Genomic DNA, 24,937 nt, shown 5'->3' with positions numbered 1-24,937 from the left:
TTAATTATTAAAAAATAATTACTATTCTGTTATTATTACAAAAATTTATTATTTGGATCATTAATTATTCCAAAAGAAAGGAACAAAGAGTTTTTTTGTTAATGAAATAAATTTGTTATATGGTCATTAATTATTGAATAAAGAAAATGAAAAGTTTTATAATTTGATTAGGCAGTTTCCCGCAAGATGTATAGTATATATTTCTTTTATTTAAGATGTTAGACATGTTTGTAGATTAAATTCTAGGAAATCAAAAATTTTTTTGTAGAAGTTACATGCACGTAGCAAATTAAATGGCTGGATCATATTATAACTGTATTCTTATTAATTTAAAATGTAAGCTTTTTTATCCCTGTTATGATTTAGGTAAAATAGTTAGAATATATAGATCTTATTAGGTTCTTAAACGTAAAGAATCTATTATTTTTATACAAAATTAAAAGAATTTTAATTATATATAAAAATAAAAAAATTTTGCATATGACAACAAAATAGACGCAAACTTAAGTATAGGTTAGAAAATTGGATTACAAAGTCAATTAATTTTATCATTTTAGTTTAATTGAAGTTATTAATTTATCTTAGTTTGATTTTAAGTAATCCAACTTTTGTTCGCAAATTTTAGAACTTATAAAAATGCACTCAAAATAATTAAATTTCTTCAAAGACCATAATTTTAATTTATAATTCATAAGATTGAAAACCAAATCATAATTAAATAATAAATAAAAGAGAGAAAAAGTAATTTAAAAAAGAGAAATATTAAAAAATTTGTGAGGCAAGATAAATAAAAATGCTAAAACACCACAGAGTTTACTTATCTAAGGAAATGCCACATCAACACATCACAAAACCACCGTGTTTCTCCTTTATACGATATATAAAAGCTAACTAAATTTATTTATGTGGCGTGATATTGTGAAATTTAATTGGTAACATGAAATTTTATTATTTTAAAGATTTTTATTTAATTATCTAATTTGAAGAAATCAAATTATAAAACTTTTCATTTTCTTCTTTCAATAATTAATAACCATATGATAAATTTATTTTACTGCTGAAAAAGTTTTTGTTTTCTTTCTTTTGCAAGAATTAATAATGCAAATAATTAAATTTGTGTATTAATAATGGAACACTAATTAATTTCTTCAATAATTAATAACCACACTATAAATTGATGTAATATTTTGTTATTTATAATTTAATTATCCTCTAATTTTTTTCTAAGTCTTAATTCCCTTTTGAGTACTATGTAGTATGTATATCAGTACTGCATCTATAAAATTTATCGTACAAATTCTTATTTTCTTTTTATATTTTCAACATATTTTAGATAGCGATAAAAATTAATACATTAAGTAAAAGACACTTATCATTAACAATTTATAAAGCTTTTTTAGTTTTCATTCAGATAATTTTATGGTTTGAGTAATTGTTTTTAATTTGTAAAAGCAATATTTATATTATTTTTTAAATTTAGCTAAAAAGTGAGTTTATTGTTTTTAATTTGTTAGTACGTAGTTCTTTTATCATTTTTTAATTTATACAAAAGTAGGATTAATAGTTTGAATTATCATCATAGCCAAAGACTAAAAAGAGTAAATGACAAATAGTATTTTTCATCATCTTAATTTATTTATTTTTTTAATCAAATTTAATGCATATCAATTATTCCCTTTGTCCCATTTTGTTTGCATGGTTTGACAAAACATGCATATTAAGAATTTAGTCAACAAAAGTTATTTTGTCATTCTTTACCTTTAATAACACATTAAGATACTAAAAAATCTTCATTTAATGAACAATTATAAAGGTTATTATGAGAAAAATAATTGTTTACATGTCTAAATTTAGAAACCTTATAAACATTTTGAGATATTCAAAAAAATAATAACAAGTAAATAAAATGGGACGAAACGAGTATTTATAAATATTAACCCGCACAATGTTCGGACATACGAATAGTTATTAGCTAAAATCAGAAGCCAATGCATCGGAAATTTGAGTATTTTCTTTGTTCGGTTTTTCTAGAGTATCCTTCCACTCTTTTAGGTGGCATCTGGCTGGGGGTAAGTGTGGTGGTGGGAAAGTTGAAGTTCCTCAGAGGCGATGAACTTCATCTTGTTTGATATGAGATATCCAAAAATAGTAAAATTTCTGGAAGTTGAAAATCCTTCTTCCTTCATTCTACATGGAGCAACTTACCCTGAACCCGAGGATAAAATTCTATTTTGCCCTTCAGGTGATTAATGTAAAGTTAAATTTAGCCTTTACTTTTTAACACCCCATTGTTTTTTTTTTTTTTTTTTTTTTTTTTTTTTTTTTTATTTGATTTTAAGTGGATTGACAGCTGGAGAGCTGAAATTTTTTAAACTATTGTTTTTTCTTTTTCTTGTTTGTTGTTAATTTGTTGTGTGATTAATTTCATAATGAGCATAATATAATATAATTTTTTATTTGTTTGTTGTTTTTTCTTTTTCACACATATTAAGAAATAATAATTATTATAGTTAAAAGATAATTTCATTCATATAACTTTTCTATTATGTCCATATTAAATAACACATGAGAAAATATTATATTTGAATAATAAGTAAGAATAAACGATGGGCATTGAAAATAAGTTAAAATTTAATAAGGGTATAGTAGACAATTTAAAAATTAATTATGATGCAAAAAAAGAAAATAGACTATATTTTGAGACAAACTAAAAAAGAAAAGTGACCTATCTTTATGGGACGGAGAGAATATAATTTTACCTGCTGCTTGTATAGATAGACACGAAAAAGTGTTTGTGCATGGCATTCCTGTACATGTGTTACTTACTCAATTTTTAAAGCACGATTATGTTGATTATTGTAATAAATATTTTTTTATTATTGTGTGATAATAAATTGTATGTTGATTATTACATAATACTATCTCGGTTCTTAAATACACGTTATATTTGTGGTTTCAAAGAGTAAATTTTTTTTTTTATATATTTACCTTTTGTATATGACAAAATTATTGCTTCAATTCCTCAAAGTTTGGTGTTTGGATATATTAAATTAAGAATGATATAGTAAATTTACTCAATAATTTATCGTAACTTAAACAAATTTATTTATTTTCTTGAGAGACGTGAAATTTCAAATATGACAAATATTTAGGAACTGAGGTAATATAAATTGTGGATTGTATAAAATATGTTTCATAAAAGTAATCACAAGTTATTAGATTTTTTTATCAATAAAAGTTAAATTATTGCATTGTAGGGATATTTATGTCATTTTCTATATTAAATTTTATTAATACATTTTACTTTTGAGGAATTTAAAGAATAAACCAATCAGAATCACACTATATTTTATGGAAATAACTTCCTTAGAATTGTACCTTTTGAGAAGTTAATTTTTTAATAAATAGACCTATTTGAATCAAATGAAATTTTAAATCGTGAGATTAATTATTTTTTAGAATTCGTGATCAATCCATAAGTGTATTTTCACGTGTCGAATTCTTGACTTTACAGACATGATTTGTAAAACTTAAATATACCCATCAAACCCTTTAGGTGGTGAGCATCCAAAGGTCCACCCAGAATGCCATGGCATGCAAAGTGACTGACTGAAAAAGAAAAACAAGTGCATCCCTCTCTCACCATCGCCCAAAGCCAAACTTCCTCATATCACCAGATAAAGCAGCATCTACATTACATTACAGTCCATACTTTCTTTTTATAAATTGAAACAAGTGACTGCCGACCTTCACATTTTCAGCCAAAAAGAACAAAAAAATTGATGAATCCGTACAAGATGTCAACACTTACTAAGTAGATGAAAAATTTCAACGGCAGAATTCCTTTTATGAGTTGGACTCATCAAAATCCCATTGCTAAATTAAACCTTGCCGACACCAACAAAGATATATATATTCAGAAATTTGTAACATCCATCAATATCATTAATACGTAAATATATATATTATCATAACAGAGACATAAGGTAGTGTGGTAGTTGGAAAATTAGATTTAGTGCATTATTAGGTGTCTTCCTCTATATTCTTCTTCATCTTTTAACTTCCTTTCTTGTTCTACATCCTTAATAATATAACCTTTGATTTTCTTTCCAAGAAAATGACATGATTCATTTAATTTGTTCTTAATTTCTTTGGTGACATCTATTGCTTTCTTCTCCTTAATTGGGATATTATTTTTAATTTTAAGGTAAAACGCGTTTGAGTCTCTAAATTATATTTTAATTAATATTTTCATTCATCCACTTTTGAGAAATAAATATTTCATCGTCACGTCTTTTTAATGAAAAAGTGAGCTTTTACCATCAACTCAAATGCAAAAATACTAAAATGACATTATATTTACATAGTTATTGCTAGAAGTGATAATTTAAACATAATTTAGGAATTCAATTATATTTCCACTTGTAAATTTAATCTTTAAATTAAGACAAATACATCTAAGTCACTAAAATTATTTGGAGTCTTTTCATCCAAAAATTGGATACGTCGTAATTATTTCTAAAAATAAAGAGATGAAAATGTTAATTAAAATATAATACGGACACCTGTCCGAGATAATTCGTCTTATGGAGCAAGATGTCATTTCAAATCTTTTGCTCTAAACTAAGAAGCAAGAAAGAGAGATCTAATTTTGTGAAACACCAGTCAATCATGCATATTAATTAATTTTATAATAATTGAATTAAATTAAATTAAACAATCTATTACATCTAGTCTTCTTCACAAGATATCAGTGGGACCCTCACTTAAATACAAATTCCGTATGTCGACAAAAACATAATCTCCGTTACCTATCCTATTCTATTCCTAATTTTAGCATCTTATGTGTAATAAAGTCGCTTTTATGTTTGATATTGTTTTAGCAAGCTATTATTGTCAAAGTTTGTACACATTTTACAGCTAATTTTTCAATTTCTTGATTATTACCATTTTTTTTTCAAAAAAAAAAAAAAAAAAAAAAGGACTATTTATATTTGAAAATGTTTACTTTGGAAATTCTAACAAAATAATCTATTAGCAACAATATTGACATTAATGAAAAATGCATGACAAAATTTAGTGATTTTGATTTTGTTTTACACAAATTAATTAAAGTTTAATGATTTTATATGGTGATTAACTAATTATTAATGAGCAATAAGTTCAGTCATCACAAGATGAGTTAAGCATTTTGCCTATGGTAAAAACTCATATGGTTTAACATAATGGAGTCTTTCCTTTTTTTTTTTTTTTTTTTTAATTGCTATTCTTTTTTATTTATTGAATACCAAATGAGCCAAATAATAATATAGTTTATACAACAAAAGGTATTATTTCTTTTTGTGGCCGACAGCATTCGAGATAGAACCTTCCATTTCTCAAATCTTCTAAAAGATATAAGAAAATCAATTAGGTAATCACAAATTTCACACGTTTCAATCAATTTTACAATTCTATTATCAACTTTGAAAATTTGACAATTCTATTATCACTACCTACAACTAATACTTAACATTCAATAATTGATAGAGTTGTTGAGTTTTAAGTTAGCTTTTATGTGGTTGATTTAGCTTTAGTGGTTGCTAGAATGGGATTTCCAATGAACCCATTTCTATCTATAAAACAGTATTGTAATGATTAAATGATTCTATTTATATCCTTTATCTTGATAAATGTATTTATTTATTTATTTTCTTATAGTTCCATCTTTTCCTTTAACCTAAAGTTCTCCAATAGATTATTAATGTTATTGAAGATCATTTGAGAAAATTTTATTTAATTTTTGATATCTTATCAATCAAAACAATTAAGAAAATATTCTCTCAGAAAGTCATAAAAATCTTTCAAGATAAATTAAGAATTCCCACTATTTAATATATGTCAATGTCACAGAAAATTGTAAACTTTGATATTCTAGCTTGTTCAAAAAAAAAAAAAAAAAAGGAAATAATATATACGAACCAAAATGATTGAACCCTATAGATTCCTAACACGAGTCACTTGTTGTGTCTTAGGAAAATTTGGAAATTCCAATATCATCTCCAAACCTAAAATGAGAAAGAAAAGTGTGGATTGACTTTACTGTCAATGTTGGTATAACCAATACTAGTACATACAATTATTGTTATCTTTACTTTATTTTATGATTTTTATTTTACCCCTTCGGCTTTTAAACAGAGAATATCTGTTTTTACTTTATGTTCAGACGTGATAACGAGGAGAGATGGATGGAAAGAATTTCTTTTTCTTTAATCACATATCTTGAGTTTAAATTTTAGTATAAAATATCTTTAAAATTTAGAAGGAGCTAAGTTTATGGATCTGGATTAACTCGTGCATGAGAAAATAAACTGATATTCTCTCACCTTTAGAGGAAAAATTAATATTAATTTTCACCCAAAAACAGAAAACCAACAAATTAATTTGGGCAGACATTTAATAATGTCTGGTTCACAAAGTAACATTCACATGAAGTTTCTCTCAGCCTCAAAACTAAATAGCTTAATTTTCAAATATATGTTGAAAAATTAGCTTAATTTTCAAGTGGGAATTCGTTGACTTTTTTGATGATTGGATCACTTTATTTTCTTTGGTTTGTGACATTATTAGCAGACAGGGAAGTTATATCATGGGAAGTCTGTTATTTTTTCCATTTTTTTCCAATATTATTTAATAATGGTGTATTTTTGTTATTTATTGTATAATATTTTTTCTAAAAAAAAGTGTAATATAAATATATAATATTAGGAATAATAAATATAAATATGAATTGAAATGTTGGTAAGAGAGTAGTAAGGCAATTTTTTTAAATAGGACAATAGTATAATATTTTTATAATTTTGTCATTTTGAGAACTTGATATATCTATGTCTTCAAACGAGTTAATCTGAATAACCTGCAAATGTACTCGAGATTCACTTTTCCAATCTTCACTTTTCTGCCTAAACTTTTTCACTTTCTACTTCCCTAATTTCCATTTTTTTTTCACTTTTTACAGCATCTATAGGCTTATATATGATAGATGTCATCTGTATCAAACAATTTTCTGGCCTAAACTGTGCACTAAGGTGAGCTTACTACTCACTTCACCTTGTTCATCATATAATCGTGTCATTGAAATCAACACTAGGATCTCGAATATATTGCTTAAGCTTAGAGACGTGTCTTTAAATTTCTCTCACACGACTAGGTTAAACCGGTCACGTGCTAAGCCACAATAATTTTTTATCTATCAAAGGAAAGAATTAATTAATGAGAGAAGAGTAAGTAGGTTAGCACATAAAAGGATCTAGCTGTGCCTCCATAAACAGTTGAGAGCTCATTGAATGAAAGATAATGGCCTTTGTTTTTGATAAAAGCTGTTTTGCACGTTACTATCCTTTTCTTATCATGATGGGTCCATTTCATACTCTACGTACACCCTCTTCCTATCATGTGATGCCCTTAATTAGGGTGTCGGTTTGTATCTCTCTTTCGTTCCTCAACCTCATATATTATCCTTATATATAATAATAACCCTAGCTTTCTATCGTATACCATATGGAAGCAGAAGCTTCTATATTGCAAATATTATAGCTTCTAATACCAAGTTGGCTTAATATTAGTTTGGTTCCCAATGCGGATTCGAGAAGCACTTCTATGCTTCTACTTACCATTACTACTGGTTTCTGCAAACATCTGCTATGGTGATGATAGAACTAACTCAGTTAACTCAGTTGAGGTAGTTGGTACTGGAGAATGTGCAGATTGTGCAGAGACCAAAATTAAGACTAGCCAGGCACTGTCAGGTATATGTATATATTTATATATATGCGCAAAATTTGTATGTATGAGGGGAAGTTTTCTTGGTTCTTGTTTAGTATTAATTGTTTTTGGCCATGCATGGCATGGGTATAGCGTTTGCAATTGCACTAGTTTATCGTACAAATGAGTTAATGCATAGGGTAAAGAAAGTTAAGATCAAAGTAGTTACTGATGGAGATACTAAAAGCTTCTTCTTTTTCAGTGTATAATTGTCTTCTTCATTTTCCGAATTCATTCAAGTGCATGGCCTGTTTGGTAGGAACGTACTATTCCCCTTCCAGTAGGGAGAATATATATTTTGCCAATTCGTTAACGATCTGACTGATTTTATTACTTTTTATTAGAACATACATAATGAGAAGCTGCATATTTGTATCCTTTCTATTATAAGAAGTTTTATCAATTTAATAAATTTTAAAAAGAAAAAGATATCATAAGGAAATGTGTTCTACTCATATTTTGGAGTCCATGATATGATTTGGATTTATTAATCTAGAATGAATAGGAGAAATCCTGAATTGCATCATTGACTTTGGTTGAATGTTTATTAATTAAAAAGAATGGCAAACTTGTATTGTATTTTATATTCACAAGATAATGTCACATTCATTTTGGTGTACTCCAATCGTAGCAAAGAATTTTCACATGCCTTTATGAGTTCTATCTTGTTGTCTTTATTGATATCTAGTTTTTCATTCATTTAGTAAGAAAATAATAATAATAATAATAAAATTACATATTTATCCAGGGCTGCACATAACTATTGATTGCAAGCCAGTAAATGGGGAGTTCAAAACAAGAGGAGTTGGGAAGCTAGATTCAGAAGGAAAGTTTAAAGTGAATCTTCCTAATGACATAGTAAAAGAAGATGGAAAATTGAAGGAAGAATGCTATGCTCAACTTCACAGTGCATCAGCCACACCATGCCCTACTCATAGTGGCTTAGAATCTTCCAAGATTATCTTCAAGTCCAAAAACAATGGCAAACACACATTTGGACTTGCAGGGAAACTAAAATTTTCACCTCTAACTTGCACTTCAGCCTTCTTATGGCCTCACTTCAAGTATCCACCACTACCTAAGTTGCCACCTTTACCTAAATGGAAACTTCCTCAATTGAAAAACTTTGGTCATCCTTTCCTTCCTCCATTTCCACCACATCTTTTCCCTCCCCTTCCACCACATCTTTTCCCTCCCCTTCCACCCAAAGTGGTCTACCAGCCGCCATCAGTGCCAGTCTACAAGCCGCCACCAACACCACCGAAAGTTTTCCCTCCACCAGTGCCTGTGTATAAGCCGCCACCGAAAGTTTTCCCTCCACCAGTGCCTGTGTATAAGCCCCCACCGAAAGTTTTCCCTCCACCAGTGCCTGTGTATAAGCCGCCACCGAAAGTTTTCCCTCCAAAGCCACTCCCTCCACCAGTGCCAGTCTACAAGCCACCACCGGTGCCGCTCTACAAGCCACCACCACTACCCAAGAAACCTTGCCCTCCCAAGAAACCGCTTCCACCTAAACCACCAGTGCCAGTCTATAAGCCGCCACCGAAAGTTTTCCCTCCTAAGCCACTCCCTCCACCAGTACCAGTCTACAAGCCACCACCAATACCCAAGAAACCATGCCCTCCTTTCAAGAAACCGTTTCCACCTAAACCACCAGTTCCAATTTACAAGCCCCCTCCAGTTCCTGTCTACGAGCCAAAACCAAAGCCACCACCAGTTCCAGTGTACAAGCCTCCTCCAGTTCCTGTCTATGAGCCAAAACCAAAGCCACCACCGGTTCCAGTGTACAAGCCTCCTCCAGTGCCAATCTACAAGCCAAAACCACCGGTCGTTTATAAGCCTCTACCTCCACTTCCTCCAAAACCACCAATCTTCCCTCTCCCTCCACATCATCCAAAACCACCAATCTTCCCTCTCCCTCCACTTCATCCAAAACCACCAATCTTCCCTCTCCCTCCACTTCATCCAAAACCACCAATCTTCCCTCTCCCTCCACTTCATCCAAAACCACCAATCTTCCCACTCCCTCCACTTCATCCAAAACCACCAATCTTCCCTCTCCCTCCACTTCATCCAAAACCACCAATCTATCATAAGCCTATTCCTCCACCACCAAAGCTTCCTCCATTTCACCACCCCAAATTCGGACATTGGCCTCCAGTAATGCCACCAAGTTCTCCTATCCATTAGGCTATATAATAATAATTATTTGCAGTTCCTACAAGGTGATATTTTATGGCCTCACAATAAAAAGCCTTTAAGGTAGAGGAAAAAATGCGAGTCACTGTTAATTTCATATTATTTATTAGCTTCAAGAGCTTATGTGCTGTTTGGTTCCTTCACTTTGTAAATCTTATCTTTGAATTCGTACCACGATATTTAATTAATAACTTGTCTTTATGATCGCTAATTTTTTTTTATAAATATATTAAAATTTAAATAAGTTATTCCCTCATTATAACAGTTCTCATCTTGATCATTTTTAAAGCAAAGACTCTTTTAGTTAATATTATTAGGACTAAGCACGATCCAAAAACCAAACTATCAAATCAAATAGAATCGGTTTAATTTAATTTGCTTTTTAAAATTTGGGTTTATTTAAGTTTTGATAGAAAAAATCAAAATTTTTTCAGTTGGGTTCGTTTTTCAAAAAGTAGTTAAAAGTGAACCAAAATGATTCCTTTTACCTATTTGGTTTACCCATATGTTTTAAAGAAATTAAATTCTTGCATTTGATGATCAATAAAGAAATAATTACAACCAATAAAAAAAACCTACATACCAACTACGATCCCTCAGAAATATTTTTAGCAGTTATACCTGTCTCACTGGAATTCTTTGATTGTCTGGTTTCTGTCGACGTTTGGATTCTAGACAATATCACTGCCGAGCAAGGGCATAGAAGTGGAGTTCCTTTTGGATTTCTCTTTTCACTGAACGTTTCAAAATATGCAACAGGAGAATAAAATTATTTTTAGCGCGAGCATGTGAAAGAGAAAGAGCTGGTTCATGAAATCGTTTTCCATGCTTGGAATTTGAGAAAATGGAATGCATTCTGCATGTGTATGTAATTATTTACATTTTTTTAATTATCCAATATATATTTAATCGATTTAATTTTACAATTTAAGGAGTTCAATAGATTAAATAAAATATTTAGCAGGTTTAATTTTATAAATTAAAATATTTAATGAATTAAAATAAAAATTAACAAAGTCATTAGGTTTTTCTTGAAGATATATTGAGCGGTCAATATATTACGTTAAGAAAACATATTTGATAACTCCAATCAACACTCAAAAGTCAGAATGTTAATTAAAGTTTCAATTAAGCTACAAATTAACTTAAAATAATAAATCAAAATTTTATTTTAATTATCATTATCATTAAACTTGACATGTTTTCTCATATACCCCTCTTGAGCCATTTAGTGTAGTACTTCCTGTAATTTACTTGCTACTGTCTTATTAACCAGAATGGAGTAGAACCTTAGAATTTTTTAAAGAAACAACAGAAAATGTTTCTCTCAAAATGGGAAAGTGGAAGCTAGACTGACATTTGGACAGTGGGCACAAATGCAATAAGAAACCCATGATGTATTATCCATGGAGTAAAATAAGGTTGTAAAGAAGAATCTAACTCTCTGCCTCAATAATGATTCCCAAAAACATGAATTACCAAAAGCCCCATAATAATAATACTAAAGTAGTGTACTCACTCGTCGATATAAATGGAGCCATTATGAGTGTTCAGGCCACCGCCAGAGTAGGAGATATTTGGATTTGGGTTTGATGATTAATTCTCTACTAACTTCTATCCACTCTTTCAGGCCTTAATTAGTGCACTTATAAGTCTTTTCACTCTCTTAAGCACATTATATAAAGTCTTCAGAGTCCTCACTGCCTTAAACATGGTATAGAAGCTTACTTAGAGCTTCTACATTGTGTTTTATGATGTTTCCAATGAGGATTCTTTCTCTTTTTAGTGGAGCACTTTTGTGCTTTTGTATGTATTTGTTGTTTGCTTCTACTTTTTGCTATGGAGATGATAAAAAGGAAGAGCTTGGAGTTGATAATTTCATTAAGCATAAGGTGTTTCCTCCATTACCACCAAAAGTCTTTCCTCTACCTCTCAAAAAGCCACTTTTACCACCTATACCAATTTCTGGAAAGTCATTTCTTCCTTCACTCCCATTAATATTTCCACCACCTATTCCGATATTTAAGAAGCCATTACCTCCATCAATACCAATTTTTAAGAAACCACATATTCCAGTGTTTAAAAAGCCATTGCATCCATCAATACCAATATACAAAAAGCCTCTTCCGCCACATATTCCAATTTTTAAGAAGCCGTTGCCTCCGCCAATACCAAAATTTAAGAAACCATTTTTACCTCCTATTCCCATTTTTAAGAAGCCATTACCTCCACCAATACCAATATATAAAAAGCCTCTCCCACCACCTATTCCAAAATTTAAGAAACCATTGCCTCCACCAGTACCAATATATAAAAAGCCTCTCCCGCCACTTATTCCAAAATTCAAGAAACCATTGCCTCCACCAATACCTATTTATAAAAAGCCTCATCCATCCCATGTTCCGATTTTTAAGAAGCCATTGCCTCCGCCCATACCAATACACAAAAAGCCTCTCCCACCATCTATTCCAATATTCAAGAAACCATTGCCTCCATCAATACCAAAATTTAAGAAACCACTTCCACCTCCTATTCCAATTTTTAAGAAACCATTTCTTCCTCCAATTCCAACATTTAAGAAGCCACTCCCTCCTCCCATCCCAATATTTGAAAAACCACTAATCCCTCTTATTCCAATTCATAAGAAACCATCACTTCCGCATCCTCCGATTCCAGCTTTTAAGAAGCCAATTCCTCCTTCAATTCCAGTATTTACAAAGCCTAAACCACCTGTCTTCTTCAAGCCTCTTCCTCCCCTCCCTCCTTTTCCCTAAGCCTTCCTCCTCATCACCCAAACATTACTCCAAAGTGTTTCCCCCATTCCTGGTCTAGAGAACTGCCTCTCTTGACAACTTACTTCTACCTATTAAGTTACTCTCCAAAGTGTGACTATTGGCATGAATATGAACACCATATATATATATATATATACAATAAAACCTCCAATGTAGATAGTATCAAGTTGTTTGTGTGTTATTTATTTTCCTGCATTTTGAGTTTTAAATTTATAATGAACATGTAGCTTGTGAAATAATTAAATAATAATAATTTCAGTTTCCATTTGTGGTGACTAATGAGGAAGTTAAAGTGTGAGCTACACAAAAAGAGATGTATTTCAATTTCTTTAATTTCAGCCCGTTGGATTGTTATATGCACAAATGCTTTAAGTAAGTTTATTTATTTATTTATTTAATGGAAATTATTAATAATAAAAGTAGGAAGCATTAGGATATATGATTGAAACCCTAATTGTTGGATTACATCTCAATTTCGTAATTACTAGAAAAGAACTCCTATGTAGTAGAGAATTTCTATTAGGTTTTTTAGTCGGTGAATATATAAGAGATAATTAATATAATTCGTGAAATTATTTACAAGATTGCATTTTCATGGCTTGAAAGGTATTAATTTGTAGCATAATGGCAAAAGCTACAACCAACGAGAATTATAATTAACTACTTTGAGCAATAATCTTTTTTATATTTATTATTATTTTAATAGAGAAGGCGTTTGATTCTTAATTAAGGGATTGGTCTGAATGGAAAAAACACAAATCTTTTAAATAACATATCGAGTGTTTAAAGCGTTAAAGACATTTGTGATATAAACTAAAAAAAAGTGTTTGGTTAAAGATTTCTGCAAAAATAATTTTAGTACAATTATGATGTATATGTTGACGTGAAAAAAAAAAAAAAAAAACTTTCCAATATATTAAATTATATGTATTGGGTGGTTACATTTTTCACGTCCACCTTCCTTCCATTTTCCAAACTGCCAAACTTACCTAAAAAATTATCTTTTTATTTTTGTTCTATGCCACGTCAGTGTAAAAGTAATCAAATATAAAATAACAAGTAACAACATTAGCTATTTTGAACAAAAAAAAATACTGACAACAAAAACCGAAGGATACCAAAGTGTTAAAAAAAAAAAAAAAGACAAGTGTCAGTATGAAAGTTTTTTTTTTTTATTTTAAATGTTAGTATTTATAGTTTTATTTGTATTTTTGCTTTAACAGATTCAATGAAATTCTTGCAATCAAATATTTAAATTTAAGGCTAAAAAGTATGGGAAGCTATTATATTTTTAATTTGAAAATTACATATTTTCAAATTTGATCATCCTAACAAAATGATTTAAAATTAAAATTGATTTCAATTTTTCTCATTAAGGATGTCATGTATATATTCTACTCCAAATAAAATAAAAGTTACAAAGAAAAAAAGAAAGTTAACTATCTAACTTAATTTTTTTCTATACATAAAAGGTTCAATAGACTGGGAGAATGCGTAGGTTACACAATATGGAGAACCTTCCCCTTTAAATAACATTCACTAAATTTTTAATAATTTTTTTATGGTGGAGACGACTCGAACTCGAGACATCTCTTCCACTTTCAAAATCTTCTATACAACCTGGTAAGAACAACCATACGGCACCATAATCTATATAAAATATATATATTCTTCTGGGGTTATAACAATTTTTATATATTGAATTATTGAAGCAAAATAAACTTTGGTATGCAAGTAAAATATTAAGAATTAATGTGATATTTATCTGAAAAGGAGGCTTTAAAAGCTCATTGAAAATTTTAATAACTTAGAGAATGAGAAGTCGTAATCCTCAATTTGTGTTTGTTCGGTTGCTGAGCTAAAAAAGAATAATAATAACAACTAGGCATGGCCGGTTCAGTGAACCGCCGGTTCGAGATGTTTAAAATTTTGAACCGGAACAGACCCTTGAACCTCCGGTTCCGGCCCGGTTCCGGTTCCGGCACGGTTCAGCACGGTTCCGGCGAACCGACGGTTCAAATTACGGTTCCGATTCGGTTCCGGCATTATGCAAATTTTTAAAAAAATAATAAAATTTTGATTCCGAATTCATGAATAAATAATAAATTTAAAATGTTTAAATTTTATTAACTAAATGAATTATTATAAATTTTAAAAGAAAAACATCTATTAACTAACTTAGAACTATTATTACATTAAATTTTCAAATTTTGCTAATTTACTAAAATAAAAAACTATAAATGGAATATAAAATTAATGGAATGAGTTGGAAATTATTATTTTCAAATACTAAGAAAATTATTTAAAAAATCAAATGAAGTAAATTTATTAATGGAAAATTTTGAGATTAGAGAAAGAATTTGGAATTGGATGTAAAAAAATAAAAAATAAACAATAGATAATTCCAACATTAAGGAAAATAAAGCAATAGAAAAAATAATGAACTATGGAAATTTGAGAGAATTTTAATTGAGAATAAGAGAAGAGTTAGGATATAATTGATTGTGAAATAAAAAATTATCAACTCATCATATGTATACATGTGTCTCATTTATTAGTTTTCCAAATTGTCCCTTATATAATTTAGTAAATTACAGTAAATAAATAAATAAATGATTAAAATGAATAAAATTTATTTACCAAAAAATAAATAAATAACACCTATCATATCAAAAACTATTTGTTACACTCTTTTTTTGTACACTTGAAAGTATTTTTTTTTATATAAATCAACTATTCATGTACCATTTTTTATATAAATTAAGTAAAAAAATGTGTATTTTTTTCACAACTTTTTATAACTTATATACCATTTTACTTCTCTTCACCATAAATCAAATCAACTACAATAAAATCAATTGATATAAATTTTTTTATAAAAATTTTAAGCTACAATTTTTTGTGTATCCGGTTCGAACCGGACCGGAACCGCCGGTTCATCGCCGGTTCCGGGCCGGTTCCGGTTCATATTTTAACATCCACATGAACCTTAACCGGCCCTTGAACCGCCGGTTCCGGTTCAAAATTATGAACCGCCGATTTCGGTCCGGTTCCGGTTCGTCTACAGTACGGTTCGGTTCCGGTTCGGTTCCGGTTAGAACCGAACCGGTGGCCATGCCTAATAACAACCTCAACTAATTATTTTATTTGTCACTGTCTAATATAGCATTATTTGTAGGTTAAATTAGAGGAGGTAATTAATGATCCACGACATGGACCATTCCATTCTTTGTCACAATTTATCAAGAATTTAGCTTTCATATACACGTACTTAAACTGAAAAGGCGGCTTTTAAGAGTGAAAATAACAGTTATGAAAAACAATTAATTTATCAAAATAATATATAAATGTGAGAATATAAAGAATAATAGAATTTATGATAATGTTATTGGTGAAATTTGAAATATTCTAAAAATAATTTTAGTCATGACCAACTAAAAAAAATCTTATCTTAACAAATATTTATAATGTTTAACTTTAACTAGCTAGTATTTAACTATGTGTGTTGCACGTTAGTACTCGTTATAGTTATTTTTTAAAAAAAAAAAAAAATTGATTGATAGGTTTTTTTGTAATACAATAAAAATGGTAATGAGTTCTTGAGAAAAAACAATAAATACATTAGGTTCTTTTTATTTAATATTTTAATTTCTGTAAAGATTATGTATGTAAATAAAATGAATAAATATTATAAAAAATTATTGAAATTGAATGCACAAACAATATTTTATGATTGAAACAAGGTGAAAAGATAAAAATAATAAAAACTCAAGCAAAATAATACTTCTAAAATTAAGTAAATCAATAAGGAGAAAAGTTATAATAAGTTTGTTAATATCCAGAAAATATTTTTTTCTTAGAAATGGAAAGTCATTTTTTAAGAAAAATGATTTAGTTTTCCTTTAATCAGTAAAATATTTAAAATAAAGATTACCGTAAGAATTAATGTCTTGATTATAATGATTGTGCATGTGATTTGAAAGAGATAGACAGCATCTAGTGTTGGAGGAGAATATGTATGTAATTCCTCATAGAGTGCACCGTAATTATCATCTAAACCTAATTATAAGTTTTATACTAATCAAAATTAACTATCCACTTCCCTTAAAATTTCTAATTTAAAGTATAAATTGTTACATTTTTGCTTAGAAATATAAATTCCTATATTTTGAATATAGCTATAACTTTAAAATTAAAGTGACTTTGTAATTAAAATTCGTGTAGATTTATCTTTTAGTTCCTACAAACGTGTTTGGTTCCTACTTTATATCCATTGTGATCATTGACAATTAAAATTCCTAATATAATAAACATACTTTCTAATAATATATAACATCTATATAAATATAGTTCCTTTTTTTTAATTCAAATTCTTTATTGAATGACATATACAATTTTTTTTTATGAGCAAAATTTCTTTTATTATTAAAATTCGAGAAAAATTTAACATAACCAAACATCTAAATACGGCCATTAGGCATCCCCAATACACTCATCCTAGCTCGGAAATCCTAAGTGAAAAACTCCGGTAAACTATACATCAGCTTGAAGTTTCTTTTCAAGATAAGAAAAGGAAACAAGAACAATTGAGGAAAAAATTGCATAGCCTCAATAGTAGAAATCAAATCCAAGCACTAAAGGGTATTGTTGAATCTACACCTCTCTTAGCCAAGCTATTAGCAAAATGGTTTCTCTCTCGAATCATATGATGAAAGGAGATATTATCCGTGGATTTTAGCATCGCATCAAATTCGTAGAAATGTTTTTACTACCTTCAAGGACGTTTGTCTCTTTGAGATACCCAACATATATCACTTTTCGAATCTGATTCGACAATTAAAGGGCAGTATTTAAAGTTCGAGAGAGAGAATAACTCTACTGCTTCAAAGATGGCGAAAAACTATGCATAATTAGAATCAAGGACACCCACAGACTCAAAAAATAAACAGATCACTGCACCCTCTAATTTCTAAGAACTCCATCAATACCAACTGGACTAATTTTCCTTTAGAAGCTCCATCAATGTTAAATTTTAGATAACCCATAGAAGGTTGTTGTCATTCTAGCACAAATTTTTGTATATAGTTGCCCAAAGATCCAAGCCATCTACTCTTACAAACCAAGATCGAGTGAGAAAACCAATCATGAAAATAATAAGGAACAGATGGGAACTTAACTTTAAGAAGCTCAAAGTTGTGCAATTTAATAATATCAATAAGAGAAGCATTGTCTCATTTAACACCGGAGAAAATGAAGTTGTTCCTTCGAAGCCAGATTGACCAACAAGTTATAAAAAATAAGAAAATCCATGCAATATGCAGCCCTTTAAACTTTAATAAGCTTTCCCATTGCCAACATAAATCATTCAAAGAGGATGGTAGAACACCAGAAACATTCCACCATTGGAAAATAGATAACCAAATCTCTCTAGATTCAAAACGAGAGTTGCAAAGTGAGCATACAACATCTATTAAGGCTCAAAATCATTTGAACAAAAGCTATTTTGGAAATGAATGAGACCCAACGATATTTCGGATTGAATAAAGATACTAGTTCACTTACAAATTTTTATGTTAGATAAAAAAATTTAACCCATAACCTTTATTTACTTATTAAATTACCTTACTACCAAGCTACTTAACATTCTTAATGGCATATACAATATTTGATATAATAGTGTTTACATTTAGTTTATTTTTTAATCTATTTTGTGGTGGTACCTACTACATTTAAAAGTGTTCGGTATTTTTTTTTTTTAATTTCAAGTTAGAACCATTCCTTACTCCTTTTGTTCTTGTGAATTTAAAATCATCCAATTGACTAAAGTTACCTAAACATACTCTTTAAGAATTATTTTGCCAATTAAAAAACGCAAAATTCTTATTATCTGGGGATACTTTATAGAATTAGGGATTCAACAGTTAGGCCCATTGCAGACACCAAAGAAAGCCTATGAATGCTTAAGGCTCTCTTTTGACAAATCAAAAGAAAAGATCAAAACGTGAAAGACTGAGATTTAGCGGGAGCGCCAGGCCCTTGCTTTAGTGCAAGGCATGGGCGACGCGTAAGGACCCCAGTAGCAAGCTACTGTGACGGGCCCTCCCCAATGGAAAAATTAATTTAATATCATGTAGGCCAATGGCCTACGTATCAGATATTAAACTGATAAGAACAGATACTACACTTGATCTTAGCCAAAAGGCCGAGAAAGGTATGCTTTGGGATGGTGCATGGGTCGCATTTTATAGTCTCGACTCTTAAAACCTAATTCAATACTAGGCGATGTGGGATGGTTTGCAAACTGCAGACGCCATACTTTTCCGCCCCTTTTCCCCGTATTTGTTCAATGTTCCGTTAAATTTTCCAATTACCGAAATGGGCGTTGGTTTGGATAGTAATATATAATTTACAGTTTTTGGTTTACTCATTTTATTAGCCTGGCCTTTCCAACTAATTTATAAAGATTTACACATAAATTATTAAATATTTTTTACTTAAAAATATAAATACCTATATAGTGAATATAACTATAACTTTAATTAAAGTTGCAATTTTATTTATTTTTAATTTTAGAAAGTGTATTTTAGTTTTTTTTTTTTTTTTTTGGTTCCTACAAGATTTCAGACCTAATATAATATAGACTTATTTTTAATGTAATGGCACGTAATTTCTAATATAGAATTATTTTTCAGTTCCTATATAGATTTGTTGTATGATAATTTTTTTTTTGTTTTTTGCAAAATTGTTATATTATAAGTTCCTTATATAAATGTAAAATGTCATATATTATTTATAATAATAACAAAACGAGTCAAATAATATCAGATATAAAAATTAATTTTCCTTTTTTTAATATCTAATTTGCTGTCACTTAAAATTTCTAACTTAATGGTATTTATATTTGGCTTATTTTTTAACCTATTTTATATTGTTACCTACTGTAAATCTAATTAAACTATTTAAGACATTTCATTAAATTGGTTTAATATTTTATATAATACCGTTTTATTATTATTATCATTATTATTATCTAAGGTACAAAACTTTAAAAAAAAATTGAGAAAGATTATAACTTAAAAAAAATAAGAAAAGTTTGAAAAATATTATCTAATTTCGATTTCAAATTAAAATAAAATCATATTGATGGTTCTAGTTCCAAACTATCTTAAAAACCACTTAAAAACAATTAAGTTTTGATTCCACCTTTCTTATAATAATTATAGAACCGATGATTCTGAAATTATGGTCATGCCTACCTAAAATTTAGGGTACTTCAAGGAAGTTAAGAAACAAATAAGGTGAATTTCTAAGGGATATAAAGAAAATGACAATATTGTCCAGAACTATTACTTATTCAACATTAAAATCAATGATTACATGTTCCCACCTTTAATAATAGACACTCGTGTGGTATTTATCTATAGCTAAATATATAAATTCATTATTGAAATTTTTTACTTTAATTTTGTTGTACCCTCGAATTTGAAGGAGGCCTATTATACCCTAATATTACGATTTTTCATAACATTGCATACTTTTTCATAATAACAACAATATTTTTCAGAGTTTTTGGCTTTTATATTCAAAATAATATTTGATATGTGGTTATCACAATTTTTGAAATTAATAATTTTCACGTTTTTAACTATCTAATAGGTATTTAATTAATCTAATTTGTAGGTTGAAGTGTTTGATGAAATTCACTTTGTAAATTGAAGTATTTAATATATATAATTTTGTATGTTAAATTGTTCGATAAGTCAAAATAAAAGTTAATGATACCATCAAAATGAATTTATGTTTTTAACCCTTTAATTACCAAGAAAAAGAGCATGCAATGGTTATTAGCAATTTGACTATTGTGAACGAGGTAATTAATTACATATTTAATTTAAATTTTTTTCCTTAATTTATTTTTTAGTTGATTTAAAGGTTAATTTGGTGTATATAAGAATGGTGGTAGAATATTTTAATTTTTAAGTGCTGGGACCATTGAGATTTCTATCATTTGTGAGAACAAAAAAAAAAAAAGAAAACAAAATACCTTAAGTTAATTTTTGTAGACATGTTATAGTATTTTTCATACAGTATTGCGCGGAGATATGTCAAACAATCTCTCTCTCTCTATATATATATATATAAATCTATATAAAAACAGAAACTTGGAAACTGACATCGCATGCTGACTTAACATTTGGCATTATTATTTTTTTACATTTTTAATTTAATTATATTTTTTATATTTATAATTTGTCACAAATTTAAAGCTATGTTAAATAATATTTATTAAATAGTGATATTAAATAAATATCGAGAGATCATATTAATTGTGACATCCTACTGAATCGAGTCGTTGCATAGAGTCGAGTTAAGTCGGGCTGAACCAAAAACCGGTTCAAGCCATTAGAGTCCAGAATGGGGTAGTATGGGATGTACAATAAGAATGGAAAGAAGTGGACTTACTTGAATGAGATAAAAAGATCACAGTATAAGGATTATGACTTCCCTGTACTAAAATATAAAGTTTAGGTATTAAGTTGAAACCTATTGACAATTGAGGTACTATTTGATAATTTTTCACATCCATTCCATGATATTTTTGGAGCTTTCCCAAAACTTTCATTTCACTTTCCCTTCTTCATATTTATTTTCATCTCCTTCATCTCCTTTACTCACCTTCCCTTCTCCATCCATTTTAATGGTAGTTAAGCATTAAATTCAACCTCTATTTTATCCAAGTAAGTAGAATTTCTTGAAACTCTATTTTATTCAACCTCTAATTTAGTGATATTTTAGAATATTCATAAGAGTTCTTATGTATAGGAGAGGTGAGCTCAAAGGTAGAAGAAGATTTCAAGCTTTTAAGTGAAAGTTTGATATTTCTTTTAATTTACCAAATTTTCTTGCATGAGAATTTGTGTAGTGTGTTGATAATGAGAAGAGATGTTGTTGAATGTTGAGTAAGAAAAATGGAAATGGTGAGAAAACATGGGATGAAATGACTAAATGAAGTAGATATTGCGTTCATGCTAAAACAGGTTTGTTGGAGAACTGACCAATAACTTCACCCTGATTTTGACCCTGTTTAATGATGGAATTAGGAAGTGGTATAGAAGAGTTATTTGTTCCTCTATGTTTTAGCTGTCCGTGGGTTTTTGAATCACCTAAATCAGAGTTATAAATTGAGAGATATAACCAAAATAGTACAACATGTGCAGGCTGGAAACACGACTCGCACTCGCGAATTTCATGTCGCGCTCGCGATTTGTGCATGTAAACTCTCTGACTCTCTTGTGTGCTTCTTGCGCTCGCAAATTTTAATGTCGCGCTCTCGACTTGTGTTCTGATACCTTTTGGACCTCTTTTTCTATGAAATTGTATTCCTATGCTCAAATTGTATTCCTACAATCACTTTAAACCAAAAAGACAACACGAGTAAATGTATAAAAACAAATGCAATCATGCAAATTATGTGAAACTAACATAACACAAGTTGCCCGCTTTGCGAGGCTATCAGTATACAGGTAAGCAGTATGGTTTATGAATTTATGAAGCAATTAATATGCTTTTGTTTTATACTATTGACATACCGATAATATGCTCCATTAAGGTTAGGTAGAAACCACGTAGATAAGGCTATGTCGCGACATAAGATAGCAGATCTGCGCCCCATACAGTTTGGTATTCCGGCTACAGGCCGTTGAGTGGATATGATCATATATGGGCCATAGCAGCCCAGTCATACAGTATTCATCCAGTTTCATACAGTTCCTGTTATCACTTTGGTTTCACTATAACCTTATGGAGCCATACAGTTTTATTGACTACAAACAATAATAGAAGTATCATGATATGTGTCCTTACATATTTATTTATACATATGTGTGTGCTTACATGTTTATTTATACATATGTGTGTGCTTACATGTTTCTTTATACGTTGAGATATCCACTGAGATTTATTGCTCAGCGAGTTACCTGTTTAACTCATAGGTTTTAGGACTGGACCATAGAGAGTCATCTTACAACTGCTGTAGTTCATCTTTGGAAGACCTAGTCTTCATGGTAGCTACTCATTGTGATATTTTGGTTCTGTCTATATTTATCATGGCATGTACAAGGCACATAGTTGAGCCCATTTCATTTTGGAAACTAGTATAATGTCTTGTATATATGAAGTACATTTCTATATATTACTAATGTAGAAAGCAACAGCATGATATTATATTCAGCATACATAAGGATATCAGCCTGAAAGGACATAGGTTCAACCAGATTGTAGCGTCTCGGTTCGGTTCACTCGGGTTAACGGGTGGACCGGAAAGGGATGTTACATTAATGGCATCAAAACTAAAGCTGTGTTTGGTAACAGTTTTTAAAGTAGTTTTTAGCGTCTTGACTAAACGCTATTTTTTATAGTATTTGAAAATATTGCATTTGAACTAGCTTTTAGGGGTTAAAAGTAGCGTTTTATAAAAAGTTAACCTATATAATATTTAGCTTTTTAGTGTTTTATAAAAAAATTATTCAAACAACTAACAACTACCAAAACAATTAATTTTGCCCAAAAAAACTCTAATAGTTGAAGAATTGAAAAGGCAACCTATTCACAAGGAATTTCTACAATTTTCCCCTTTGCAATATTTAAGGTTTTCTTGTTAAGAATCATCACTTGCAACTTTGTATTTTATATTTACTTTTGTTGCAGTTTCTTCTATCATATTTGTTTTAATTCTTTAATTTAATTTAAATTATAAGATTTTAAATACATGACCCATGTTTTATAACTTGCATTGCCTTAAAAATATTACAAACTTTTATTTAAAATTATAAAATTTACATTACATGTCAATCCAATCTAAAATAAAAAATATTTCATAAATTTAAAATATATACAAATAATAATAATTCTACCTTTCATCGTTGAATCAAATTATCTAAGTGAATTATTCAAGTGACAAGAAAAAAACAACATCCTTCTTAATTTTCCATTAAAATTAATAAAAATATTTCACATCCTGAGCATCCCGGAGGCTCACGACTAGTATTAAAATAATTATACTTTAATCCGGAAATATAAAAGTTATTCTAAAATACTTCAATCCCTCAAAATCTTTAGAAATAATAACATATGTTTTAATTATTGGTAGTACGGCGACTCGGGGTCGTTTATATTGTTTTAAACAACCAAGTTGTTTAGCAGACTCCTGATCGTTTTATAACACAAATTGTCATTTCGCCAAACAGCGAGCGACAGCCTACAGCCTACCCTACCAAAATTCAAAAGCTGTGTCTTAAAAGCAAGATCTTGCGCACCCTAGTGTGCGAGTACTATGTGCTAAAAAAACAATTCTGAAGAAGCGCGAAAAGTGAAATCAAATTAAACCCAAATCTCTCTACTCTCTGCTGCTGGCTGTTGCTGCAACGTCTTCTAGGGTTTCAAATTCATTTTTCTCAGCACCTTGTAATTTTATTCCTCCAATGTCGAACCCTAAGTCCGCCGATCCCTCCCTCTGGTGGGACTCTTTCACTTCTCTTCTCACTGACCTCGAAAATGCTCCTCTCTCTTCAGACCTCCCTGCATCCCTAGTAAACGACTCTCCCCCTCTCTCTTTCTCCCTACTCAAACTGGTCTTTGCTTTTGTCAATATAGTGAATTTTGCGTATGCATTTTGTAGGCGAAGCAGTTGAAGGAGAATCATGATTGGTTTGTTGACACAGTGTCTCTCTTCAAGCCCCCAAGTGCGAAATCAAGAGAAGTTTTGAATTCGCAGCTAGTGAAAGTTGGTTCTCATGAATTGAATATAAAGAGTGAATTGAAAGATAAGGCTTTGCAAATAAGTTCTTATTTGGTCAGTTTCTTATACGCTTATTTAAGAAAAATACGGTTTAGGATCGATTGTTCATGAAAAATGAACTTATTCTGCAATAATTATTCTTTTTCTGATTTTATTTGGTTTAAAATATAGCTATGTTTTAGCAATATATTGTTGATTATGTGTAATAAACTTGCATTTATTTTTCCAGCATTTAGATGAGGTGCAGTCATACATTCTTGTGGAAAGGTCTCTCGAGAGCAATGGTTTAGCTGCTGATTCCATAGTTGAAGAATATCTTCATGTGGTTAGTAGCTTTCTTGCT

At 29.7% G+C, this 24,937-nt stretch overlaps 3 protein-coding genes and 1 non-coding gene across 4 annotated transcripts in view; 3 read left to right on the top strand and 1 right to left on the bottom strand.

Annotated features, from left to right (window-relative positions):
* The first annotated feature begins 7,523 nt into the window (after nucleotides 1–7,523).
* On the top strand, nucleotides 7,524–10,213 carry PRP2 (proline-rich protein 2). Its single transcript, XM_089720368.1, has 2 exons — nucleotides 7,524–7,787; nucleotides 8,552–10,213. The coding sequence occupies exons 1-2, from the start codon at nucleotides 7,616–7,618 to the stop codon at nucleotides 9,991–9,993; spliced, it is 1,614 nt and encodes a 537-aa protein (XP_089576494.1). The 5' UTR covers nucleotides 7,524–7,615; the 3' UTR covers nucleotides 9,994–10,213.
* Nucleotides 10,214–11,702: 1,489 nt separating this feature from the next.
* LOC149499261 (uncharacterized) lies at nucleotides 11,703–13,062 on the top strand. The gene has a single exon (XM_089720373.1). The coding sequence runs from the start codon at nucleotides 11,754–11,756 to the stop codon at nucleotides 12,774–12,776; it is 1,023 nt and encodes a 340-aa protein (XP_089576499.1). The 5' UTR covers nucleotides 11,703–11,753; the 3' UTR covers nucleotides 12,777–13,062.
* A 5,753-nt stretch (nucleotides 13,063–18,815) lies between these two features.
* LOC119369727 (U2 spliceosomal RNA) lies at nucleotides 18,816–19,012 on the bottom strand. The gene has a single exon (XR_005177298.1). It is a non-coding gene; the product is annotated as a U2 spliceosomal RNA (small nuclear RNA).
* A 4,996-nt stretch (nucleotides 19,013–24,008) lies between these two features.
* The window catches only part of LOC105643779 (nucleoporin (DUF3414)), a 34,910-nt gene continuing 33,981 nt past the window's right edge, over nucleotides 24,009–24,937 (top strand). The window contains exons 1-3 of the mRNA XM_012228985.4: nucleotides 24,009–24,385; nucleotides 24,475–24,648; nucleotides 24,824–24,919. Of these exons, the coding sequence (XP_012084375.1) occupies nucleotides 24,278–24,385; nucleotides 24,475–24,648; nucleotides 24,824–24,919 (378 nt within the window). The 5' untranslated portion in view covers nucleotides 24,009–24,277. The remainder of the gene's footprint in view (nucleotides 24,386–24,474; nucleotides 24,649–24,823; nucleotides 24,920–24,937) is intronic.

The sequence above is a fragment of the Jatropha curcas genome, chromosome 1 (assembly GCF_041381405.1).
Source record: "Jatropha curcas cultivar XTBG-Jc1 chromosome 1, XTBG_Jcur_1.0, whole genome shotgun sequence".
Taxonomy (NCBI): domain Eukaryota; kingdom Viridiplantae; phylum Streptophyta; class Magnoliopsida; order Malpighiales; family Euphorbiaceae; genus Jatropha; species Jatropha curcas.
The sequence above is the reverse complement of the archived record's forward strand: the minus strand, read 5'-3'. Positions and strand labels throughout refer to the sequence as shown.

Coding starts and splice junctions, on each gene's coding strand:
- PRP2 (XM_089720368.1), top strand. CDS start 7,616: ATGCGGATTCGAGAAGCACTTCTATGCTTCTACTTACCATTACTACTG. Junction 7,788..8,551: donor GACTAGCCAGGCACTGTCAG/GTATATGTATAT, acceptor ATATTTATCCAG/GGCTGCACATAACTATTGAT.
- LOC149499261 (XM_089720373.1), top strand. CDS start 11,754: ATGATGTTTCCAATGAGGATTCTTTCTCTTTTTAGTGGAGCACTTTTG.